Here is a 19,145-nt window from a genome sequence, read left to right as displayed (position 1 = left end):
TATCCGATAAAAGTGACCTGTAGTTTCCTTGTCATTAGCTGCTCTATATCTCTTGAATTTTTTTCAGTTTGCTTAATGCTCATATTTTCCCATAAGGTTTGTGCTATTGCAGTGAAGGAATATCTCTATTTACAGAGGACTTTCATACCCCAAGCAGTCCCTCCTTGATTAAACCTCATCCATTACTTTTTCTCTGACGTCCTAAGTGGATGCTGGGACTCCGTAAGGACCATGGGGAATAGCGGCTCCGCAGGAGACTGGGCACAACTATAAAGAAAGCTTTAGGTCTAACTGGTGTGCACTGGCTCCTCCCACTATTACCCTCCTCCAGACCTCAGTTAGAATCTTGTGCCCGGCTGAGCTGGATGCACACTAGGGGCTCTCCTGAGCTCCTAGAAAGAAAGTATATGTTAGGTTTTTTATTTTACAGTGAGATCTGCTGGCAACAGACTCACTGCAGCAAGGGACTAAGGGGAGAAGATGCGAACCTACCTGACTGGAGATAGTTTGGGCTTCTTAGGCTACTGGACACCATTAGCTCCAGAGGGATCGAACACAGGACCCGACCTCGATCGTTCGGTCCCGGAGCCGCGCCGCCGTCCCCCTTACAGAGCCAGAAGCAAGAAGTGGTCCGGAAAATCGGCGGCAGAAGACCTCGGTCTTCAACAAGGTAGCGCACAGCACTGCAGCTGTGCGCCATTGCTCCTCATGCACACCTCACACTCCGGTCACTGATGGGTGCAGGGCGCTGGGGGGGGCGCCCTGAGCAGCAATATAAACACCTTGGCTGGCAAATCATCACAATATATAGTCCCAGAGGCTATATATGTGATAAATTACCCCTGCCAGAATTCCTGAAAAAAGCGGGAGAAGTCAGCCGGAAAAGGGGCGGGGCTAACTCCCTCAGCACACTGGCGCCATTTTTCCCTCACAGCTCCGCTGGAAGGATCGCTCCCTGGCTCTCCCCTGCAGTATCAAGCTACAAAGGGTAAAAAAGAGAGGGGGGGCACTAAATTTAGGCGCAGTATAACTTATATAGCAGCTATAAGGGGAAATAATTCAGTTAATCCCTGTTTTATTATAGCGCTCTGGTGTGTGCTGGCATACTCTCTCTCTGTCCCCCAAAAGGGCTTTGTGGGGTCCTGTCCTCTGTCAGAGCATTCCCTGTGTGTGTGTGGTGTGTCGGTACGGCTGTGTCGACATGTTTGATGAGGAGGCTTATGTGGAGGCGGAGCAGATGCCGATAAATGTGATGTCACCCCCTGCGGGGTCGACACCTGAGTGGATGGTTCTGTGGAAGGAATTACGCGACAGTGTCGACTCCTTGCATAAAAGGTTTGACGACATACCAAATATGGGACAGCCGGCTTCTCAGCCTGTGCCTGCCCATGCGTCTCAAAAGCCATCAGGGGCTCTAAAACGCCCGCTACCTCAGATGGCAGACACAGATGTCGACACGGTTACTGACTCCAGTGTCGACGACGATGAGACTAATGTAACTTCCAATAGGGCCACACGTTATATGATTGAGGCAATGGAAAATGTGTTGCATATTTCTGATGTTACCCCAGGTACCACAAAAAAGGGTATTATGTTTGGAGAGAAAAAACTACCAGTTGTTTTTCCTCTATCTGAGGAATTAAATGAAGTGTGTGAAGAAGCGTGGGCTTCCCCCGATAAGAAACTGGTAATTTCTAAGAGGTTACTAATGGCGTACCCTTTCCCGCCAGAGGATAGGTCACGTTGGGAAACATCTCCTAGGGTGGATAAAGCGCTCACACGCTTGTCAAAGAAGGTGGCACTACCGTCTCCGGATACGGCCGCCCTGAAGGAACCTGCTGATAGAAAGCAGGAGGCTATCCTGAAGTCTGTATATACACACACAGGTGTTATACTGAGACCAGCTATTGCTTCAGCATGGATGTGCAGTGCTGCAGCTGCGTGGTCAGATTCCCTGTCGGAAAATATTGATACCCTAGACAGGGACACTATATTGCTAACCGTAGAGCATATTAAAGACGCACTCTTATACATGAGAGATGCACAGAGGGATATTTGCCGGCTGGCATCTAAAATAAGTGCAATGTCCATTTCTGCCAGGAGAGGGTTATGGACTCGGCAGTGGACAGGAGATGCAGATTCTAAAAGGCACATGGAAGTTTTGCCTTATAAGGGTGAGGAGTTGTTCGGGGATGGTCTCTCGGACCTCGTTTCCACAGCAACAGCTGGGAAGTCTACATTTTTACCCCATGTTCCCTCACAGCCAAAGAAAGCACCGTATTATCAGGTACAGTCCTTTCGGCCCAATAAGGGCAAGCGGGTTAAAGGCGCGTCCTTTCTGCCCAGAGGCAGAGGTAGAGGGAAAAAGCTGCAGCATACAGCCAGTTCCCAGGAGCAAAAGTCCTCCCCCGCTTCCTCTAAGTCCACCGCATGACGCTGGGGCTCCACAGGCGGAGCCAGGTACGGTGAGGGCCTGTCTCAAATACTTCAGCGATCAGTGGGCTCGCTCACAGGTGGATCCCTGGATCCTTCAAGTAGTATCTCAGGGGTACAAGCTGGAATTCGAGACGTCTCCCCCCCGCCGTTTCCTCAAATCTGCCTTACCAACAACTCCCTCAGGCAGGGAGGCAGTGTTAGAGGCAATTCACAAGCTGTATTCCCAGCAGGTGATAGTCAAAGTGCCCCTACTTCAACAAGGACGGGGTTACTATTCCACAATGTTTGTGGTACCGAAACCGGACTGTTCGGTGAGACCCATTTTAAATTTGAAATCCTTGAACACATATATAAAAAAATTCAAGTTCAAGATGGAATCGCTCAGGGCGGTTATTGCAAGCCTGGACGAGGGGGATTACATGGTATCACTGGACATCAAGGATGCTTACCTGCATGTCCCCATTTCCCATCCTCACCAGGAGTACCTCAGATTTGTGGTACAGGATTGTCATTACCAATTCCAGACGTTGCCGTTTGGTCTATCCACGGCTCCGAGGGTATTTACCAAGGTAATGGCCGAAATGATGATACTCCTTCGAAAGAAGGGAGTTTTAATTATCCCGTACTTGGACGATCTCCTGATAAAGGCGAGGTCCAGGGAGCAGTTGTTGGTCGGGAGGTGCTACAACAGCACGGGCTGGATTCTGAATATTCCAAAGTCACAGCTGGTCCCTACGACACGTCTACTGTTCCTGGGGATGGTTCTGGACACAGAACAGAAAAAAGTGTTTCTCCCGGAGGAGAAGGCCAAGGAGCTGTCATCTCTAGTCAGAGGCCTCCTAAAACCAAAACAGGTGTCGGTGCATCACTGCACGCGGATCCTGGGAAAGATGGTAGCTTCCTACGAAGCAATTCCATTCGGCAGGTTCCATGCAAGAACCTTTCAGTGGGACCTGTTGGACAAGTGGTCCGGATCGCATCTTCAGATGCATCGACTGATAACCCTGTCTCCAAGGACCAGGGTGTCTCTGCTGTGGTGGCTGCAAAGTGCTCATCTTCAAGAGGGCCGCAGATTCGGCATACAGGACTGGATCCTGGTGACCACGGACGCCAGCCTTCGGGGCTGGGGGGCAGTCACACAGGGAAGAAACTTCCAAGGACTATGGTCAAGTCAGGAGACTTCCCTACACATAAATATTCTGGAACTAAGGGCCATTTACAATGCCCTAAGTCAGGCAAAACCCCTGCTTCAAAACCAGCCGGTACTGATCCAGTCAGACAACATCACGGCAGTCGCCCATGTAAACCGACAGGGCGGCACAAGAAGCAGGACGGCGATGGCAGAAGCCACAAGGATTCTCCGATGGGCGGAAAATCACGTGTTAGCACTGTCAGCAGTGTTCATTCCGGGAGTGGACAACTGGGAAGCAGACTTCCTCAGCAGACATGACCTACACCCGGGAGAATGGGGACTTCATCCAGAAGTCTTCAAACTGTTGGTAAACCGTTGGGAAAGGCCACAGGTGGACATGATGGCGTCCCGCCTCAACAAAAATATAAAAGAGATATTGCGCCAGGTCAAGGGACCCTCAGGCGATAGCTGTGGACGCTCTGGTGACACCGTGGGTGTACCAGTCGGTTTATGTGTTCCCTCCTCTGCCTCTCATACCAAAGGTACTGAGAATAATAAGAAGGCAAGGAGTAAGAACGATACTCGTGGTTCCGGATTGGCCAAGAAGAGCTTGGTACCCAGAACTTCAAGAAATGATATCAGAGGACCCATGGCCTCTACCGCTCAGACAGGATCTGCTACAGCAGGGGCCCTGTCTGTTCCAAGACTTACCGCGGCTGCGTTTGACGGCATGGCGGTTGAATTCCGGATCCTAAAGGAAAAGGGCATTCCGGAGGAAGTCATTCCTACGCTGATAAAAGCCAGGAAAGAAGTAACCGCAAACCATTATCACCGTATTTGGCGAAAATATGTTGCGTGGTGTGAGGCCAGGAAGGCCCCTACAGAGGAATTTCAGCTGGGTCGTTTTCTGCACTTCCTACAGTCGGGAGTGACTATGGGCCTAAAATTGGGTTCCATTAAGGTCCAGATTTCGGCTCTGTCGATTTTCTTCCAGAAAGAACTGGCTTCACTGCCTGAAGTTCAGACATTTGTAAAGGGAGTGCTACATATTCAGCCCCCTTTTGTGCCTCCTGTGGCACCTTGGGATCTCAACGTGGTGTTGAGTTTCCTGAAATCACATTGGTTTGAGCCACTTAAAACTGTGGATCTGAAATATCTCACGTGGAAAGTGGTCATGTTATTGGCCTTGGCTTCGGCCAGGCGTGTGTCAGAATTGGCAGCTTTGTCATGTAAAAGCCCTTATCTGATTTTCCATATGGATAGGGCAGAATTGAGGACTCGTCCCCAGTTTCTCCCTAAGGTGGTATCCGCTTTTCACTTGAACCAACCTATTGTAGTGCCTGCGGCTACTAGGGACTTGGAAGATTCCAAGTTACTGGACGTAGTCAGGGCCTTGAAAATTTATGTTTCCAGGACGGCTGGAGTCAGGAAAACTGACTCGCTTTTTATCCTGTATGCACCCAACAAACTAGGTGCTCCTGCTTCTAAGCAGACTATTGCTCGCTGGATTTGTAGCACAATTCAGCTGGCGCATTCTGCGGCTGGATTGCCGCATCCTAAATCAGTAAAAGCCCATTCCACGAGAAAAGTGGGCTCTTCTTGGGCGGCTGCCCGAGGGGTCTCGGCTTTACAACTTTGCCGAGCTGCAACTTGGTCAGGGGCAAACACGTTTGCAAAATTCTACAAATTTGATACCCTGGCTGAGGAGGACCTTGAGTTCTCTCATTCGGTGCTGCAGAGTCATCCGCACTCTCCCGCCCGTTTGGGAGCTTTGGTATAATCCCCATGGTCCTTACGGAGTCCCCAGCATCCACTAGGACGTTAGAGAAAATAAGATTTTACTCACCGGTAAATCTATTTCTCATAGTCCGTAGTGGATGCTGGGCGCCCATCCCAAGTGCGGATTGTCTGTAATACTTGTATATAGTTATTGCCTAACTAAAGGGTTATTGTTGAGCCATCTGTTGAGAGGCTCTGTTATATTTCATGCTGTTAACTGGGTATAGTATCACGAGTTATACGGTGTGATTGGTGTGGCTGGTATGAGTCTTACCCGGGATTCAAAATCCTTCCTTATTGTGTCAGCTCTTCCGGGCACAGTATCCTAACTGAGGTCTGGAGGAGGGGCATAGAGGGAGGAGCCAGTGCACACCAGATAGTACCTAATCTTTCTTTTAGAGTGCCCAGTCTCCTGCGGAGCCCGTCTATTCCCCATGGTCCTTACGGAGTCCCCAGCATCCACTACAGACTACGAGAAATAGATTTACCGGGGAGTAAAATCTTATTTTTGATGGACCACTTGTATACCCCAAAATTTTTTTAAACAACAGGTGTTAGAATTATGCATTCTTTTAAAATGAGAGGAGACATTGTGGGTATCCAACCCCTTACGGATGTTGTATATGTGCTCGGCCCATCTAACCTTGGCACTCCTTCCTGTTCTACCCACATATGCCAGGCCACAGATGCATTCGAGCACATACACAACATTTTTAGTATGGCACATGATGAAATCTCGGATGGGATAGGTCTGGCCATTCACAGTGAATTCAGTGAACTTTCTTACTTGTGACTTGACCGTTTTGCACATCAGGCAATCACCACAACGGTGAAAGCCCTTAGTCCTGATACTCTGCCTGATCTCCGTATCCAAACAACTTCTTACCAAATGATTTTTTAGAGATTGTGCCCTCCTATAAATAAAGGTAGGTTTTTCAGGTAGTATATCGCCTATGATGGAATCTTGTTTGAGGATATTCCAATTTTTAATAAAGATCTTTTCTATTCCTTTAAAGGACCTGCTGAACTGGCTAATAAAGGCCCATTTGTATCTGTCATCATTAGACACAGGTTTTTCCTTTATTTCCAAGAGTTTAACTCTGTCGATACAGTTTATTTTCTTCCTAGCTGTATCGAGAGTTCTTAATGAATACCCTTTTTGTACTAGACGGTCAGAGAGTTCATCCAACTGTTGGTCACATATGGCAACATCAGTGCAATTCCTTTTTACTCTTGTAAATTGGCTGAACGGTATTCCGTCCAACCAATTGGCATGATGTTGGCTAGTCCTATCGATGAAACTATTCGAATCTGTATTTTTTCTGTATGTCTTGGATTGAACTTGACCATCAGTTATATAGATACTGAGGTCTAAAAAGGATATTTCAGTATCACTTTTAGTAAACGTAAATCTGATGGCCATATCATTCAGATTTATTGTATCACAAAAAATTTGCATAGTCTCTTTACCTCCACACCAAAAAAAGAGCACATCATCGATATAGCGCCGCCAGGACACCAGGCCCGCCACCAGATTGCCATCTGGCCTGGAGCTACTGGGTCATGCTTCTGAGGAAGGACTTGATATCCAATACGCGTCAAGCGTGACCCGATATTTTAATCTGGACTTTGACCCCGGTATCTGCGGAATATACCATCTGCCTGGAGTTTGATCCTGCAATGCTGTAAGCCTTCCGGAGAGCTTATTTGCATCCCACACTGTTCTACATCTGTGGCGTTGGATCCCTCTGGGTAATATATCCGTATATGGAGTCATATTTACATGCTGTTATAATTTTATCTTCTTGTAAGTGCAAACTATGGAAATAAATCCTGCGTGTTTTTAAGCAATATCACACTATGTTTGCTATTCTGTATACCTCCTAATATTCTCATATACTGGGAATAGAGGTATTTATTGTTTTAGGTTATCTAAAGGATCAATTGGCCGGACCTGAGTCCCATATGTGAAGGAAAGAATCATATAGAAAAACCTGGTTCGCCTTTGAGGACTATCATCCTATAAAGGGTGAATGTATTTATACCTCTAAATCGTTGGTTATGGTACACATGGGTATACATGGTCATTGGTGAGCGCTTGTGTAGTGTGCACTGTCTCTGTTCATACGTCCTTACCCAGGAAAGCCAATAGTCCTGCAGGCCATGTCACTGACGAGTCCTCTCCTGCCTGGGATTCCTCCGATGCATCCTTGAGTGTAACGCCTACTGCTGCTGGCGCTGCTGTTGTTGCTGCTGGGAGTCGATCGTCATCCCAGAGGGGAAGTCGGAAGACCACTTGTACTACTTCCAGTAAGCAATTGACTGTACAACAGTCCTTTGCGAGGAAGATGAAATATCACAGCAGTCATCCTGCTGCAAAGCGGATAACTGAGGCCTTGGTAGCCTGGGCGGTGAGAAACGTGGTTCCGGTATCCATCGTTAATTCAGAGCCAACTATAGACTTGATTGAGGTACTGTGTCCCCGGTACCAAATACCATCTAGGTTCCATTTCTCTAGGCAGGCGATACCGAAAATGTACACAGACCTCAGAAAAAGACTCACCAGTGTCCTAAAAAATGCAGTTGTACCCAATGTCCACTTAACCACGGACATGTGGACAAGTGGAGCAGGGCAGACTCAGGACTATATGACTGTGACAGCCCACTGGGTAGATGTATTGCCTCCCGCTGCAAGAACAGCGGCGGCACCAGTAGCAGCATCTCGCAAACGCCAACTCGTTCGTAGGCAGGCTACGCTTTGTATCACCGCTTTCCAGAATACGCACACAGCTGAAAACCTCTTACGGCAACTGAGGAAGATCATCGCAGAATGGCTTACCCCAATTGGACTCTCCTGGGGATTTGTGACATCGGACAACGCCAGCAATATTGTGCGTGCATTACATCTGGGCAAATTCCAGCACGTCCCATGTTTTGCACATACCTTGAATTTGGTTGTGCAGAATTATTTAAAAAAACGACAGGGGCGTGCAAGAGATGCTGTCGGTGGCCCGAAGAATTGCGGGCCACTTTCGGCGTTCAGACACCGCGTACAGAAGACTGGAGCACCACCAAAAATACCTGAACCTGCCCTGCCATCATCTGAAGCAAGAGGTGGTGACGAGGTGGAATTCAACCCTCTGTATGCTTCAGAGGATGGAGGAGCAGCAAAAGGCCATTCAAGCCTATACATCTGGCCACGATATAGGCAAAGGAGGTGGAATGCACCTGTCTCCAGCGCAGTGGAGAATGATTTCAACGTTGTGCAAGGTTCTGCAACCCTTTGAACTTGCCACACGTGAAGTCAGTTCAGACACTGCCAGCCTGAGTCAGGTCATTCCCCTCATCAGGCTTTTGCAGAAGAAGCTGGAGACATTGAAGGAGGAGCTAAAACAGAGCGATTCCGCTAGGCATGTGGGACTTGTGGATGGAGCCCTTCATTCGCTTAACCAGGATTCACGGGTGGTCAATCTGTTAAAATCAGAGCACTACATTTTGGCCACCGTGCTCGATCCTAGATTTAAAACCTACGTTGTATCTCTCTTTCCGGCAGACACAAGTCTGCAGGGGTTCAAAGACCTGCTGGTGAGAAAATTGTCAAGTCAAGCGGAACGTGACCCGTCAACAGCTCCTCCTTCACATTCTCCTGCAACTGGGGGTGCGAGGAAAAGGCTAAGAATTCCGAGCCCACCCGCTGGCGGTGATGCAGGGCAGTCTGGAGCGAGTGCTGACATCTGGTCCGGACTGAAGGACCTGCCAACGATTACTGACATGTCGTCTACTGTCACTGCATATGATTCTCTCACCATTGAAAGAATGGTGGAGGATTATATGAGTGACCGCATCCAAGTAGGCACGTCAGACAGTCCGTACGTATACTGGCAGGAAAAAGAGGCAATTTGGAGGCCCTTGCAGAAACTGGCTTTATTCTACCTAAGTTGCCCTCCCTCCAGTGTGTACTCCGAAAGAGTGTTTAGTGAGGTCGCTCACCTTGTCAGCAATCGGCGTACGAGGTTACTTCCAGAAAATGTGGAGAAGATGATGTTCATTAAAATGAATTATAATCAATTCCTCCGTGGAGACATTCACCAGCAGCAATTGCCTCCAGAAAGTACACGGGGACCTGAGATGGTGGATTCCAGTGGGGACGAATTAATAATCTGTGAGGAGCGGGATGTACACAGTGAAAGGGGTGATGAATCGGACGATGAGGAGGAGGTGGACATCTTGCCTCTGTAGAGCCAGTTTGTGCAAGGAGAGATTGATTGCTTCTTTTTTGGTGGGGGCCCAAACCAACCAGTCATTTCAGTCACAGTCGTGTGGCAGACCCTGTCACTGAAATGATGGGTTCGTTAAAGTGTGCATGTCCTGTTTATACAACATAAGGGTGGGTGGGAGGGCCCAAGGACAATTCCATCTTGCACCTCTTTTTTCTTTCATTTTTCTTTTGCATCATGTGCTGTTTGGGGAGTATTTTTTTGAAGGGCCATCCTGCGTGACACTGCAGTGCCACTCCTAGATGGGCCAGGTGTTTGTGTCGGCCACTAGGGTCGCTTAGCTTAGTCACACAGCTACCTCATTGCGCCTCTTTTTTTCTTTGCATCATGTGCTGTTTGGGGACAATTTTTTTGAAGGGCCATCCTGTCTGACACTGCAGTGCCACTCCTAGATGGGCCAGGTGTTTGTGTCGGCCACTTGGTTCGCTTAGCTTAGCCATCCAGCGACCTCGGTGCAAATTTTAGGACTAAAAATAATATTGTGAGATGTGAGGTGTTCAGAATAGACTGAAAATGAGTGGAAATTATGGTTATTGAGGTTAATAATACTATGGGATCAAAATGACCCCCAAATTCTATGATTTAAGCTGTTTTTTAGGGTTTTTTGAAAAAAACTCCCGAATCCAAAACACACCCGAATCCGACAAAAAAATTTCGGTGAGGTTTTGCCAAAACGCGTCTGAACCCAAAACACGGCCGCGGAACCGAACCCAAAACCAAAACACAAAACCCGAAAAATTTCCGGTGCACATCACTACTAGCGACGCACTGAGAGCCAGCTGTTGCAGTCCCCATGTGTGCTGGGGCGCTCTGGGCAAAACTCTCGGTCTTCAGTGGTCGCGCAAATCTCTGCAGCCCTGGGACTGAGTCCTGGCTGCAGTGGCTCCTTACACTTATGGGGACATGTACTAAGCAGTGATAACAGAGGAGAAGTGAGCCAGTGGAGAAGTTGCCCATGGCAACCAATCAGCATTGACGTAACATTTATAATTTGCATATTATAAAAGTATACAGAGCAACTGATTGGTTGCCGTGGGCAACTTCTCCACTGACTCACTTCTTCGCTTTTATCACTGCTTAGTACATGTCCCCCATAGTACCCTGGTGCAATGCATCGAGGGTTAACACAGCATTGCCATAGTCGCCAGAGAGTCACAAAAAAAACATGCGCGCCTGGTGCCGGTCAGACATTTTAAATTGGTGTCTAGCTCCGATAAGAGCCTTTTAAAGATTGTGCGGGAGCACAAGGGTTAACCCCTTCGGTGCTACAGCCACCATCTTAACCATGTGGGGGAGCTGGCTCGGGACTGGGACGCAGCCACAGTATCTGTCTAGGCCCCAATGACTCTTTCCCTGGTGCTCCCAAGGAGCAATTTGGATCTCTAAAGTATCAACTGAGTCTCTAGGAAGCTTGTACACATGACTTGCCTATTATAACAAAGAAGATAATTAGTACACAGACAGATGTGTCCTCATACATCATTGCTGCAGTCGTGCCAAACAGTCCCGTGGTGCGTCCTAGTTGCTTTGCGTTGTGACTAAGATGCATTTTTGCCAAAAAAAACAGACATCCGATGTTAGCAGGGTTGCACAGGATATGGTGGCTCCCTCACACCAGGCATCTCACACTGGGTGGTGTATTCAGGCGTCCTGCCTCTGTATGCACAAAGTGTAATGTCATTTTATTAGAATAAAAGTAACTCACTCCCACCAGTAAAATGCACACTGACCCAGAACAAAGCTCTTAATCCTCATTTTCCAGCTGTTGTACTTTGTAGTTGTCTAATTTTGTGACATTTGCTGGACGGCCTCAGTGCTGCTGACTGAGAAATATCGTCAGCGTAGTGATAGTCCCGTGAGGTAAAGGAATTGCTGAAAGGTGCTAACATACACTGACCAAAGTTTACATTACGCATACGTGGTAATTCTCTGTCAGTGACGGGACTCCAGGCAACGGAAGCACTGGCGTGTGCCAGGAGTTGGGATGGGTGCTAGCTGAGGCTCAGAGAGGGTGAGCAGAGTAGGGATAACCATCGATGGTTTATTACTGATAGCAGGTGGGGATTTTGCTATTAATGGCGTGCCACTGATACCACACCATCACTGGTGGTGTCTGATATTGGAGGGGGAAAAAACCACGATCAGGCGACAATGGCTCGAAGTTGGTTGTGGATTAAGAGATCGTCCGTATATAGACTGTCGATACCTGGTTTATTTGTTATTTTAACACTAAATCTACCAGTGTTCCCCAGGCAGGCCTGTCCGACATGCGGCCCTACAGCTGTTGGGAAACTACAATTCCCAGCATGCCCTGTCACAGTTTTGCTGGGATGTGTAGTTTCACAACAGCTGGAGGGCCGCAGGTTAGACTGGTCTGGTAGAGATTTACACAAGCTGCAGATTTGTATAGTCTGCACTGTACAAATGTCTCCGCCCACTCAGGACTCCACCTCCCAGGTTCCCAGGGGTAGGAGGGGGCGGAGTTCTGCTGCTTACGGTCGCTTGGCGGTGTGGCAAGGGATGAGTAGAAGATCCTGGATCTAAGTATGAAGTTACAGAATATGAACCCATGAAAGCCCAGAGACAATAAACACAACTTTTTAAGTTTGCTTATAGTTTGTCCACAAGGAATAGCATAAAACTGTCTAACATAAACCTTCCACTGTGCTAGGCACAAGGATATCGGTACAATTTGATATTTAATATTGCTAATAGGAGGGGCCCAGAAAATCTTGAATCCGTAGTCTTGATGTGCCTATAAGTTTGTTTCCCTGCATTATAATATAGCAGCATTAAGTGTCAGTGCAAATTTGCTTTTATATAGCCAGTCCAACCTTTGCCAGCGTCCTCATCCATTCAAGTTAACACATCCGTGATCAATTTGTTACATTCCATTAAAATGAAATAACACAGCTTGGGACAAAGCAACATCTGGAGCAGTGCAATAAAACAAGATTTTAATACTTAATTAAAACCTTCTGCGCTGACATTAGAGGCTGGAGCAAGTTAAAATAGAGCGGTCTCTTCCAGCATAATCCAATTTAAATTAAGAATGCCATGGCATGTAATAGCTTGTAAAATTAAGAAATATCCAAATATTAGATTTGCTGTTTATGTTGCTCAGCTGCTCGTTTCTCTGATTAGGTGCAGGGATTAGAATCTCTGCCAAGGTCCTGACCACCGAGCTACAAATGAATGTCCCGGACTGCCAGCTGGTTGTAGGTTTCCTATACAGCACATAAACACACATTGAACATGAATCAAAGTAAGGGCTGTGAGCGTTTCTCCCGGGAGATGATGGATGGAGAAGCACCACCCTGCCTAACATGTTGGCCAGATTATGGTTGTCTGCTGGACTGTCCTCTGTGTCTTTTGTCATTTATATCTGGAAACACAGAAGTGATGTCTTAACACAACAGTAAATGATGATAGTTTATATATTCTACATCCTAAAGGTGGTGAATTGTGTCTCCTTCAGCATCTCCATCACGGACGCGCGCGTGTCCCGGATGGAGACGCTCTTCCATTCTAGTGAATGGGGCGCGTCTCAGTCACGGGCGCACGTGCCCGTCCGGACGGAGACGTTGTAGTCGGGTGCCACCAGGCACAGACGGAGCCACAACTAACGTGGATCCATCTGTAGCTCTTCTTCCAGTCCCGCTCTGTGCCCAGTTTGTGTGCGCCCTGCTCTCCTTCCAGGCCTTCTCTCTGCCCAGATCTTCTGTGTGCGCACATAAACAGCCTCTCCCAGCGCGTGGACGCTTCTCCTCTAGTCTCTGGGTGATTTCATTAGCAGCCAGCACCCTGGAGGGACCAATCAGTGGCTTTTGCTATTACCCGGGTCGAAAGTGGGTTAATCCAGCTTGCCCCAGCAAATTCCTGGGTCCAAATGCTTCTCCTGGCATTTTCATCTTTGTGTGAAAGTGGGTACTGAGCTGGGACTGGGATCCAACCCGTGTTCCAAAAGCCGGGAAAAACCAGGGTCCATGCCCCAGCTTCTGTCTGAAAGGGTTATCAGTAAGTATTTTGGTTTGGAGGTTAAAAACAAATAATTACTGGCAATGTGTAATGGTTGAAGAGCCCCCCAAAATGGCTCTTATTAAATTTACATCATGTCTTTTTGGTCTGTAAATTATGTGTAATCTACATGAATGTATTTAATAACCTAGCAGTACTTTCTTTGTTCTGGTATTCATCATTCAAAGCTTTTGCTGTTATTTTAAAATTAATGATGTTTATCTTCTAGCCTGTGAACCATGCTTTACAATAAGCCCTTATGTTACGTTCCCATTACTTCATCATTAATCAAGACCCAGACCAGCATAATTCACATTTAATGGATCAGTAATTCTGAACACCAAAAATAAACATAAACTAAAGGCTGTAATTATTCCAAACTTTTCTTTTAATTATTTTTGCTCTGTAAATTAAAATATGGGTCATGTTTGGTAAGTTTATGTTGCTCATTTATGTACTTAACTAGCTTCCTCCCGTGGCTTTGCCTGCGTGTATTTCGTATTTAATGCAGTAGGCAATGTTACTGTAGAACCTCCCTGTATACAGTTGTTTTGGCTATATTGCTTTGAGTACAGATATAAAGATCTCTGCTTGTACTGACTCGGGAACAGGCTACAGAAAGCTGGCCATTCGAAAAGCATCCAGTTGTCAGGTCAACCCTTACTTTACGTAGATTCTGACCTTGTGACTTGACATAGCAAAGCAGACATTTACTGGGAATTGAAGTCTCTTAAACTGGAAGGAAACATTATTGGGAATTTGTGGAATAAATACATTTTCACCTTTACCGCATCCTGCCAATTAGTGGCCTCTATAATCTTTGTTTGAAGAGATCTAACTTTCAGTCGTGTCCCATTGCACAATTTAGGCAGATTGAAGTGTCTCATTGGTATTATTGGCACAGGATGATAGTGCACTGTATCTTCTACATTTAAGACAATGTTTATAGGGGGTGATTCAAATGTTCTGTGGGTGCACAAACGTAATGGGCATCCACTGGAGCTATTCGGTTGTCGTCGTCCCCCCCCCCACATTGGGAGCTCATGTTCCGTGTGCATGCCCATGAGAACCAGGTTTAGCTGTGTAAAGTGGTTAAACCCGTCTAAAGTCCAGGTTAGGGCTCTCAAACCACTGTGTTTTCACACATTTCACTTCGCACTTCAGTAAGCTGCAAGCTGAAATGTTTCCCCCCGGCTGCATGCGCGCCTAAACTGAGCAACAGCTCAGTAACAGCAACGCTCTGTTGGGCGCCATCTAGTGGCAGCCAGGTTGAACAACAATTGAATCTCCCCCATAGAATTGTAAACTCTCATCTCCAACAGCTCCACTTCTCCAATATATAATTGTTAATAGAATGGACTTGTGTGTTCTTGGGTGCAAGGTTCACATGTTCGCATAATCATGAGTCGCTATCTCTTGCATCGATGATGTCAATAAATTTTGTTTTTGTTATTGCTCATCTTAAACGTAACGGATCGAGATGAAACAAAGTGCAGGTTACTTCTAAGGGTTTCCACTACAAAAGGACGCAGTTTCATGAAAATTGTTTCAGTAGTTTTTGCACCAACTTGGAAAAGACAGGCAGACACAATGTTCTTATAATATTAGTATAGCAAACTTTGTCTTTTGGGAATTGACGGCCCCCTGAAATAAAATAGGGCCAGGTTAGGATTGGGATCAGCGGGATACTGGGATTTTGGCTCAAAAATGCTAGGATTTGAATCCCGGGATTGCAGCCTCCAGCCCAAGGATTTGTGGGATTATGTTGCACATGAGCAGTTTTGTGGGGCAGCGCTGAGCACTATAGCACTTGGCTAAGACGCTGCCCGGGTGGCAGCAAGGCATATGGATCTTAGGCAGGCAGCTATGGACACACGCAGCACCCACCATCATTGCGCTCTACTCCCTCCCTCACTGTTCCCTGCACCATTCCTCCCCACTCCCTACACCCACCCTCCCTTGCTGCTCCCTACTCCGATCCATACTGCAATCCCGGGATTGAGTGTTTTTCAGTCCCTAATCCAGGGTTTGAAAAAAAAACGGCCTGGGATTGGCCTCCCTAGTTAGGGTATGCACACAGCGGCAGATTCCACTCCAGGTAGAGTGATGGCATGAGTGAGCCTCATGGGGATTGTTAATTATGTAAGGAATGGCATTAGTGTGTGTAAAGTGAGCCTCATTAACTATGTGCAGTATGGTCTTTGGTTGCATGCTCCTCAGGTGTTGTCACAGCACATGCATCACTCTACAGAGTGCAAGGGTATTTATTAAAGGGTTGGAGATGGTGCAGTTTCAGTCCTGCTCCTTGTAATGTGGGAGGGTGCACAGACTTTCTCTGAACGAGTACATGAATTTTGTGTTGGCTCTACACTGGAGGCGACCAGGTCCTTCCTATACTTGTAACAGGACTCATTATTACACTATTGAATAGAAATTAGACCAATAGACTGTAGTAGTAATCTCGTTAGGACACAAAACTGCCACATGTAATAAGTCCCCATATGCCTCTGTCTGTGACTAATTTAGACCATGAATAAACCAAACAGGGTTTTTTTTAAAGGAAAAATGAGTAGGTAAAATTAAATGAATGTAGAAGAAGCTTCTTTAGATGTACTTCTATTTTGCATAGTGGGCACTGTGCATACCATCTCAGTGCACTATGGCAAACCAAGAAGGGATGTCAAAATTAAATGGGTATTCCCAAACCATGTATCTCTGTATGCAAAATCCTAACCTGTAGTGGCCTTAACCCTCTAAAATAACCATTGGGCATCCTTTACTGCACTACCTAGTACGCAGACTTGAGTAGAAAGGCAGCAGCATCGCTTGTTGGGTTCCCTGGGATATTTTGAACCATTGTTCCTGAGCATTGTACCTCACTTTTACTTGCAGGATCCGTGATTACTGTAGGGAAAAGGATGTAGGACACCATAGTCTAGACATGTGGGTTTCTTTGGCACATGGGCATGCTGTTCCTTTACATCTATTATTGAATTACATTTGTAGTTATTGAACATGTATGGCACCTGCCAATGTGCCACGCATTTCATACCCAAATATTAACTACTCAACTCCTAGAACCATATACTCATCATTCATGGTGCTCATAGTGAGGTGGTCATTTCTCATCTATACAGTACTCATAAAATAAAATGAATGGAATTACCCATTAGTACCACTTACACATCATTACCACAGCACCTTTAGAAGCTACTATGTGGCACAGGATACACCCTTTCTTTAAAGACCTGTTCATGTCCTCAGCCGCCATGAACCCTAAAATATTCCTCCTGGGTTACCGAGAGGGGTAAAGATTATTTAAAACCATTTCCTGCCTATGCATTTCTCAGTCCAACAGCCATAAGGATGTGGCGCTGAGTTGCCCAAAGTACCCCATGATGAAAGTAGTCAATCAAATACAAAAAGCTAGGGTATCGTGCAAAAATAAAATAAATTAATTCCTAGGTCTAATCTGTTGGCTGTTGTTCAGGCAGAAAACTACCCACCATTCTAAAGAATTAAAAAGCTTACACGAAAATGGCAGACTAGATGGACAGATCGGCTCTTATCTGCCGTCAGATGTTCCTTATGTGACAACTTCTGTTGTGTGCTGAGTAGGATGAGAATTAATTATGCGTCTCTCTCTGCTTTTCCCCAGTGACCGTGAGGAGGTGCCACAGAGGAAGAGAACTTTCAGCAGCAGATCGGAAGACCAAAAGCCAAAGTCTGTAGCCACCAAAAAGAAGAAGACCACTCCGAGCTCCATGGAATCATTTGAGCCACTGAACACAGGACTTTCACTGGCAGAGGATGAACAGCTGGTGCTACATCTTCTAGGCAACAAGAGCTAATTTATATACCCACCTTACATTTTGTGGACCTCTTTGCTTATCAAGCCAGTAGCTTTTTATATAATCCGTTTGGCTGTAAAGAAGTTTCAGTTCTCATGGACAGGAGCTCGGAGAACGCATTCAGTATGATTTACCGGCAGCCGGGATATACTGACAGCGGCATCCTGGCCGCGGAGCGAGCACAAAGAGTCCCCTTGCAGGCTCGGTGGCTCGCTGCGCTCACCACAGGATCTATTCCCACTCTATGGGTGTCGTGGACACCCACGAGTGGGAATAGTCCTGTAGTGCCAGTATTACGGCTGGCGGCATTGCTGACTGTCAGAATTCCGGCATCAGTATCTTGACCGTCGGGATCCCGACAGCCGGCAAATTAAGGATCCCCGTAGAACGACCTCCAACATCCAGTGTTGCAGGACATGTAACTCCCTATTATCTGACGCTCTATTACATTTGTGTGGATTGTTTTGTTTTGTGTTCTGTTCTTTTCAACCTTCTTGTTCAAATATAGTAGATTAGGGTTCTAATGATTAATGGAACACAACACCTAAAGTACATATTGGATTATATATTAGAGCCACCAGTAATATTTACAGTATATGCGTGGATGTATCAGTTGATATTGGCTGATATCAGAAAACAGTAGCTGTGTAGGAAATGTGAGTGGAATGCCAAACATCGCATGTTCAGCCACGATATGAGCACTTTTACACATACATAGTGTTTGTGAACATTATTGGTAGCTCTTTTCAATAAGGCTACTTGTATTTTAGGTTTAATGGTCCTTTAAACACGTGGTAACCAGTCACAGTTAGTGGGTCAGGGTGCGGAACCTCAACAGTGCAGATACAGGGGGTAATTCAGATCTGATCACAGCAGCAAATTTGTTAGCAGTTGGGCAAAACCATGTGCACTGCAGGTGTGGCAGATATAACATGTGCAGAGAGAGTTAGATTTGGGTGGGTTATTTTGTTTCTGTGCAGAGTAAATACTGACTGCTTTATTTCTACATTTCACTCTAATTTCAGTTTGAACACACCCCACCCAAATCTCTCTCTGCACATGTTACGTCTGCCCCACCTGCAGTGCACATGGTTTTGCCCAACTGCTAACTAATTTGCTGCTGCGATCTTCTCTGAATTACCCCCACAGAGTAGGTCATCCTCCTGGGATTCTGAGATGGACGATGGCTGCAAATTTATCTGAAAAGTTAAAGGCCACATGCTAAAATTACTGTTTTCATCTAATTAAGAAATCAGTTGTTCTATTGAACTGTTCTTTATTGTATTTAAAAAGCTGTACCGTACATTACTGAATAAACAGATGATCTTAATTTGTATTGTGCTAGAACAGTTTGCTGTGTTCTTGTCGTACACAACATATGGTGACAGATTGATCAGGCAAATATCCATCCGCTACTGTTTCCTCCCTTTTATTAACTATGTGTTCAGTAGATTTATTGTGCCAATAGCCTTTGGAGGGAAAATCCATTGGAACCTAATTTTCTCCTTTCTCTGTAGTCTTTACAGTTTGTTATGGAAAGAACTGTGCCCCAGTTCTTATTGGTCTACACTCTGCTGCGTTGTCCATCGTGTAATATAGTATTAGCATTGGCGTATCTATAGTGGGTGCGGTGCACACGGGCCCTGTGCGCAG

General features: G+C 46.3%; 1 protein-coding gene across 2 annotated transcripts in view; it reads left to right on the top strand.

Moving 5' to 3' along the window:
- DDX10 (DEAD-box helicase 10) overlaps positions 1-18,822 on the top strand; it is a 518,528-nt gene extending 499,706 nt beyond the window's left edge. For both annotated transcript variants that reach the window (XM_063951594.1, XM_063951595.1), the window contains exon 18: positions 17,300-18,822. In XM_063951594.1, coding sequence (XP_063807664.1) covers positions 17,300-17,492 — 193 coding nt within the window. In that variant the 3' untranslated portion in view covers positions 17,493-18,822. The remainder of the gene's footprint in view (positions 1-17,299) is intronic.
- The last annotated feature ends 323 nt before the right edge of the window (positions 18,823-19,145 follow it).

Source organism: Pseudophryne corroboree, chromosome 2 (genome assembly GCF_028390025.1).
Source record: "Pseudophryne corroboree isolate aPseCor3 chromosome 2, aPseCor3.hap2, whole genome shotgun sequence".
Classification (NCBI taxonomy): domain Eukaryota; kingdom Metazoa; phylum Chordata; class Amphibia; order Anura; family Myobatrachidae; genus Pseudophryne; species Pseudophryne corroboree.
This window is presented reverse-complemented; position numbering and strand designations above follow the sequence as displayed.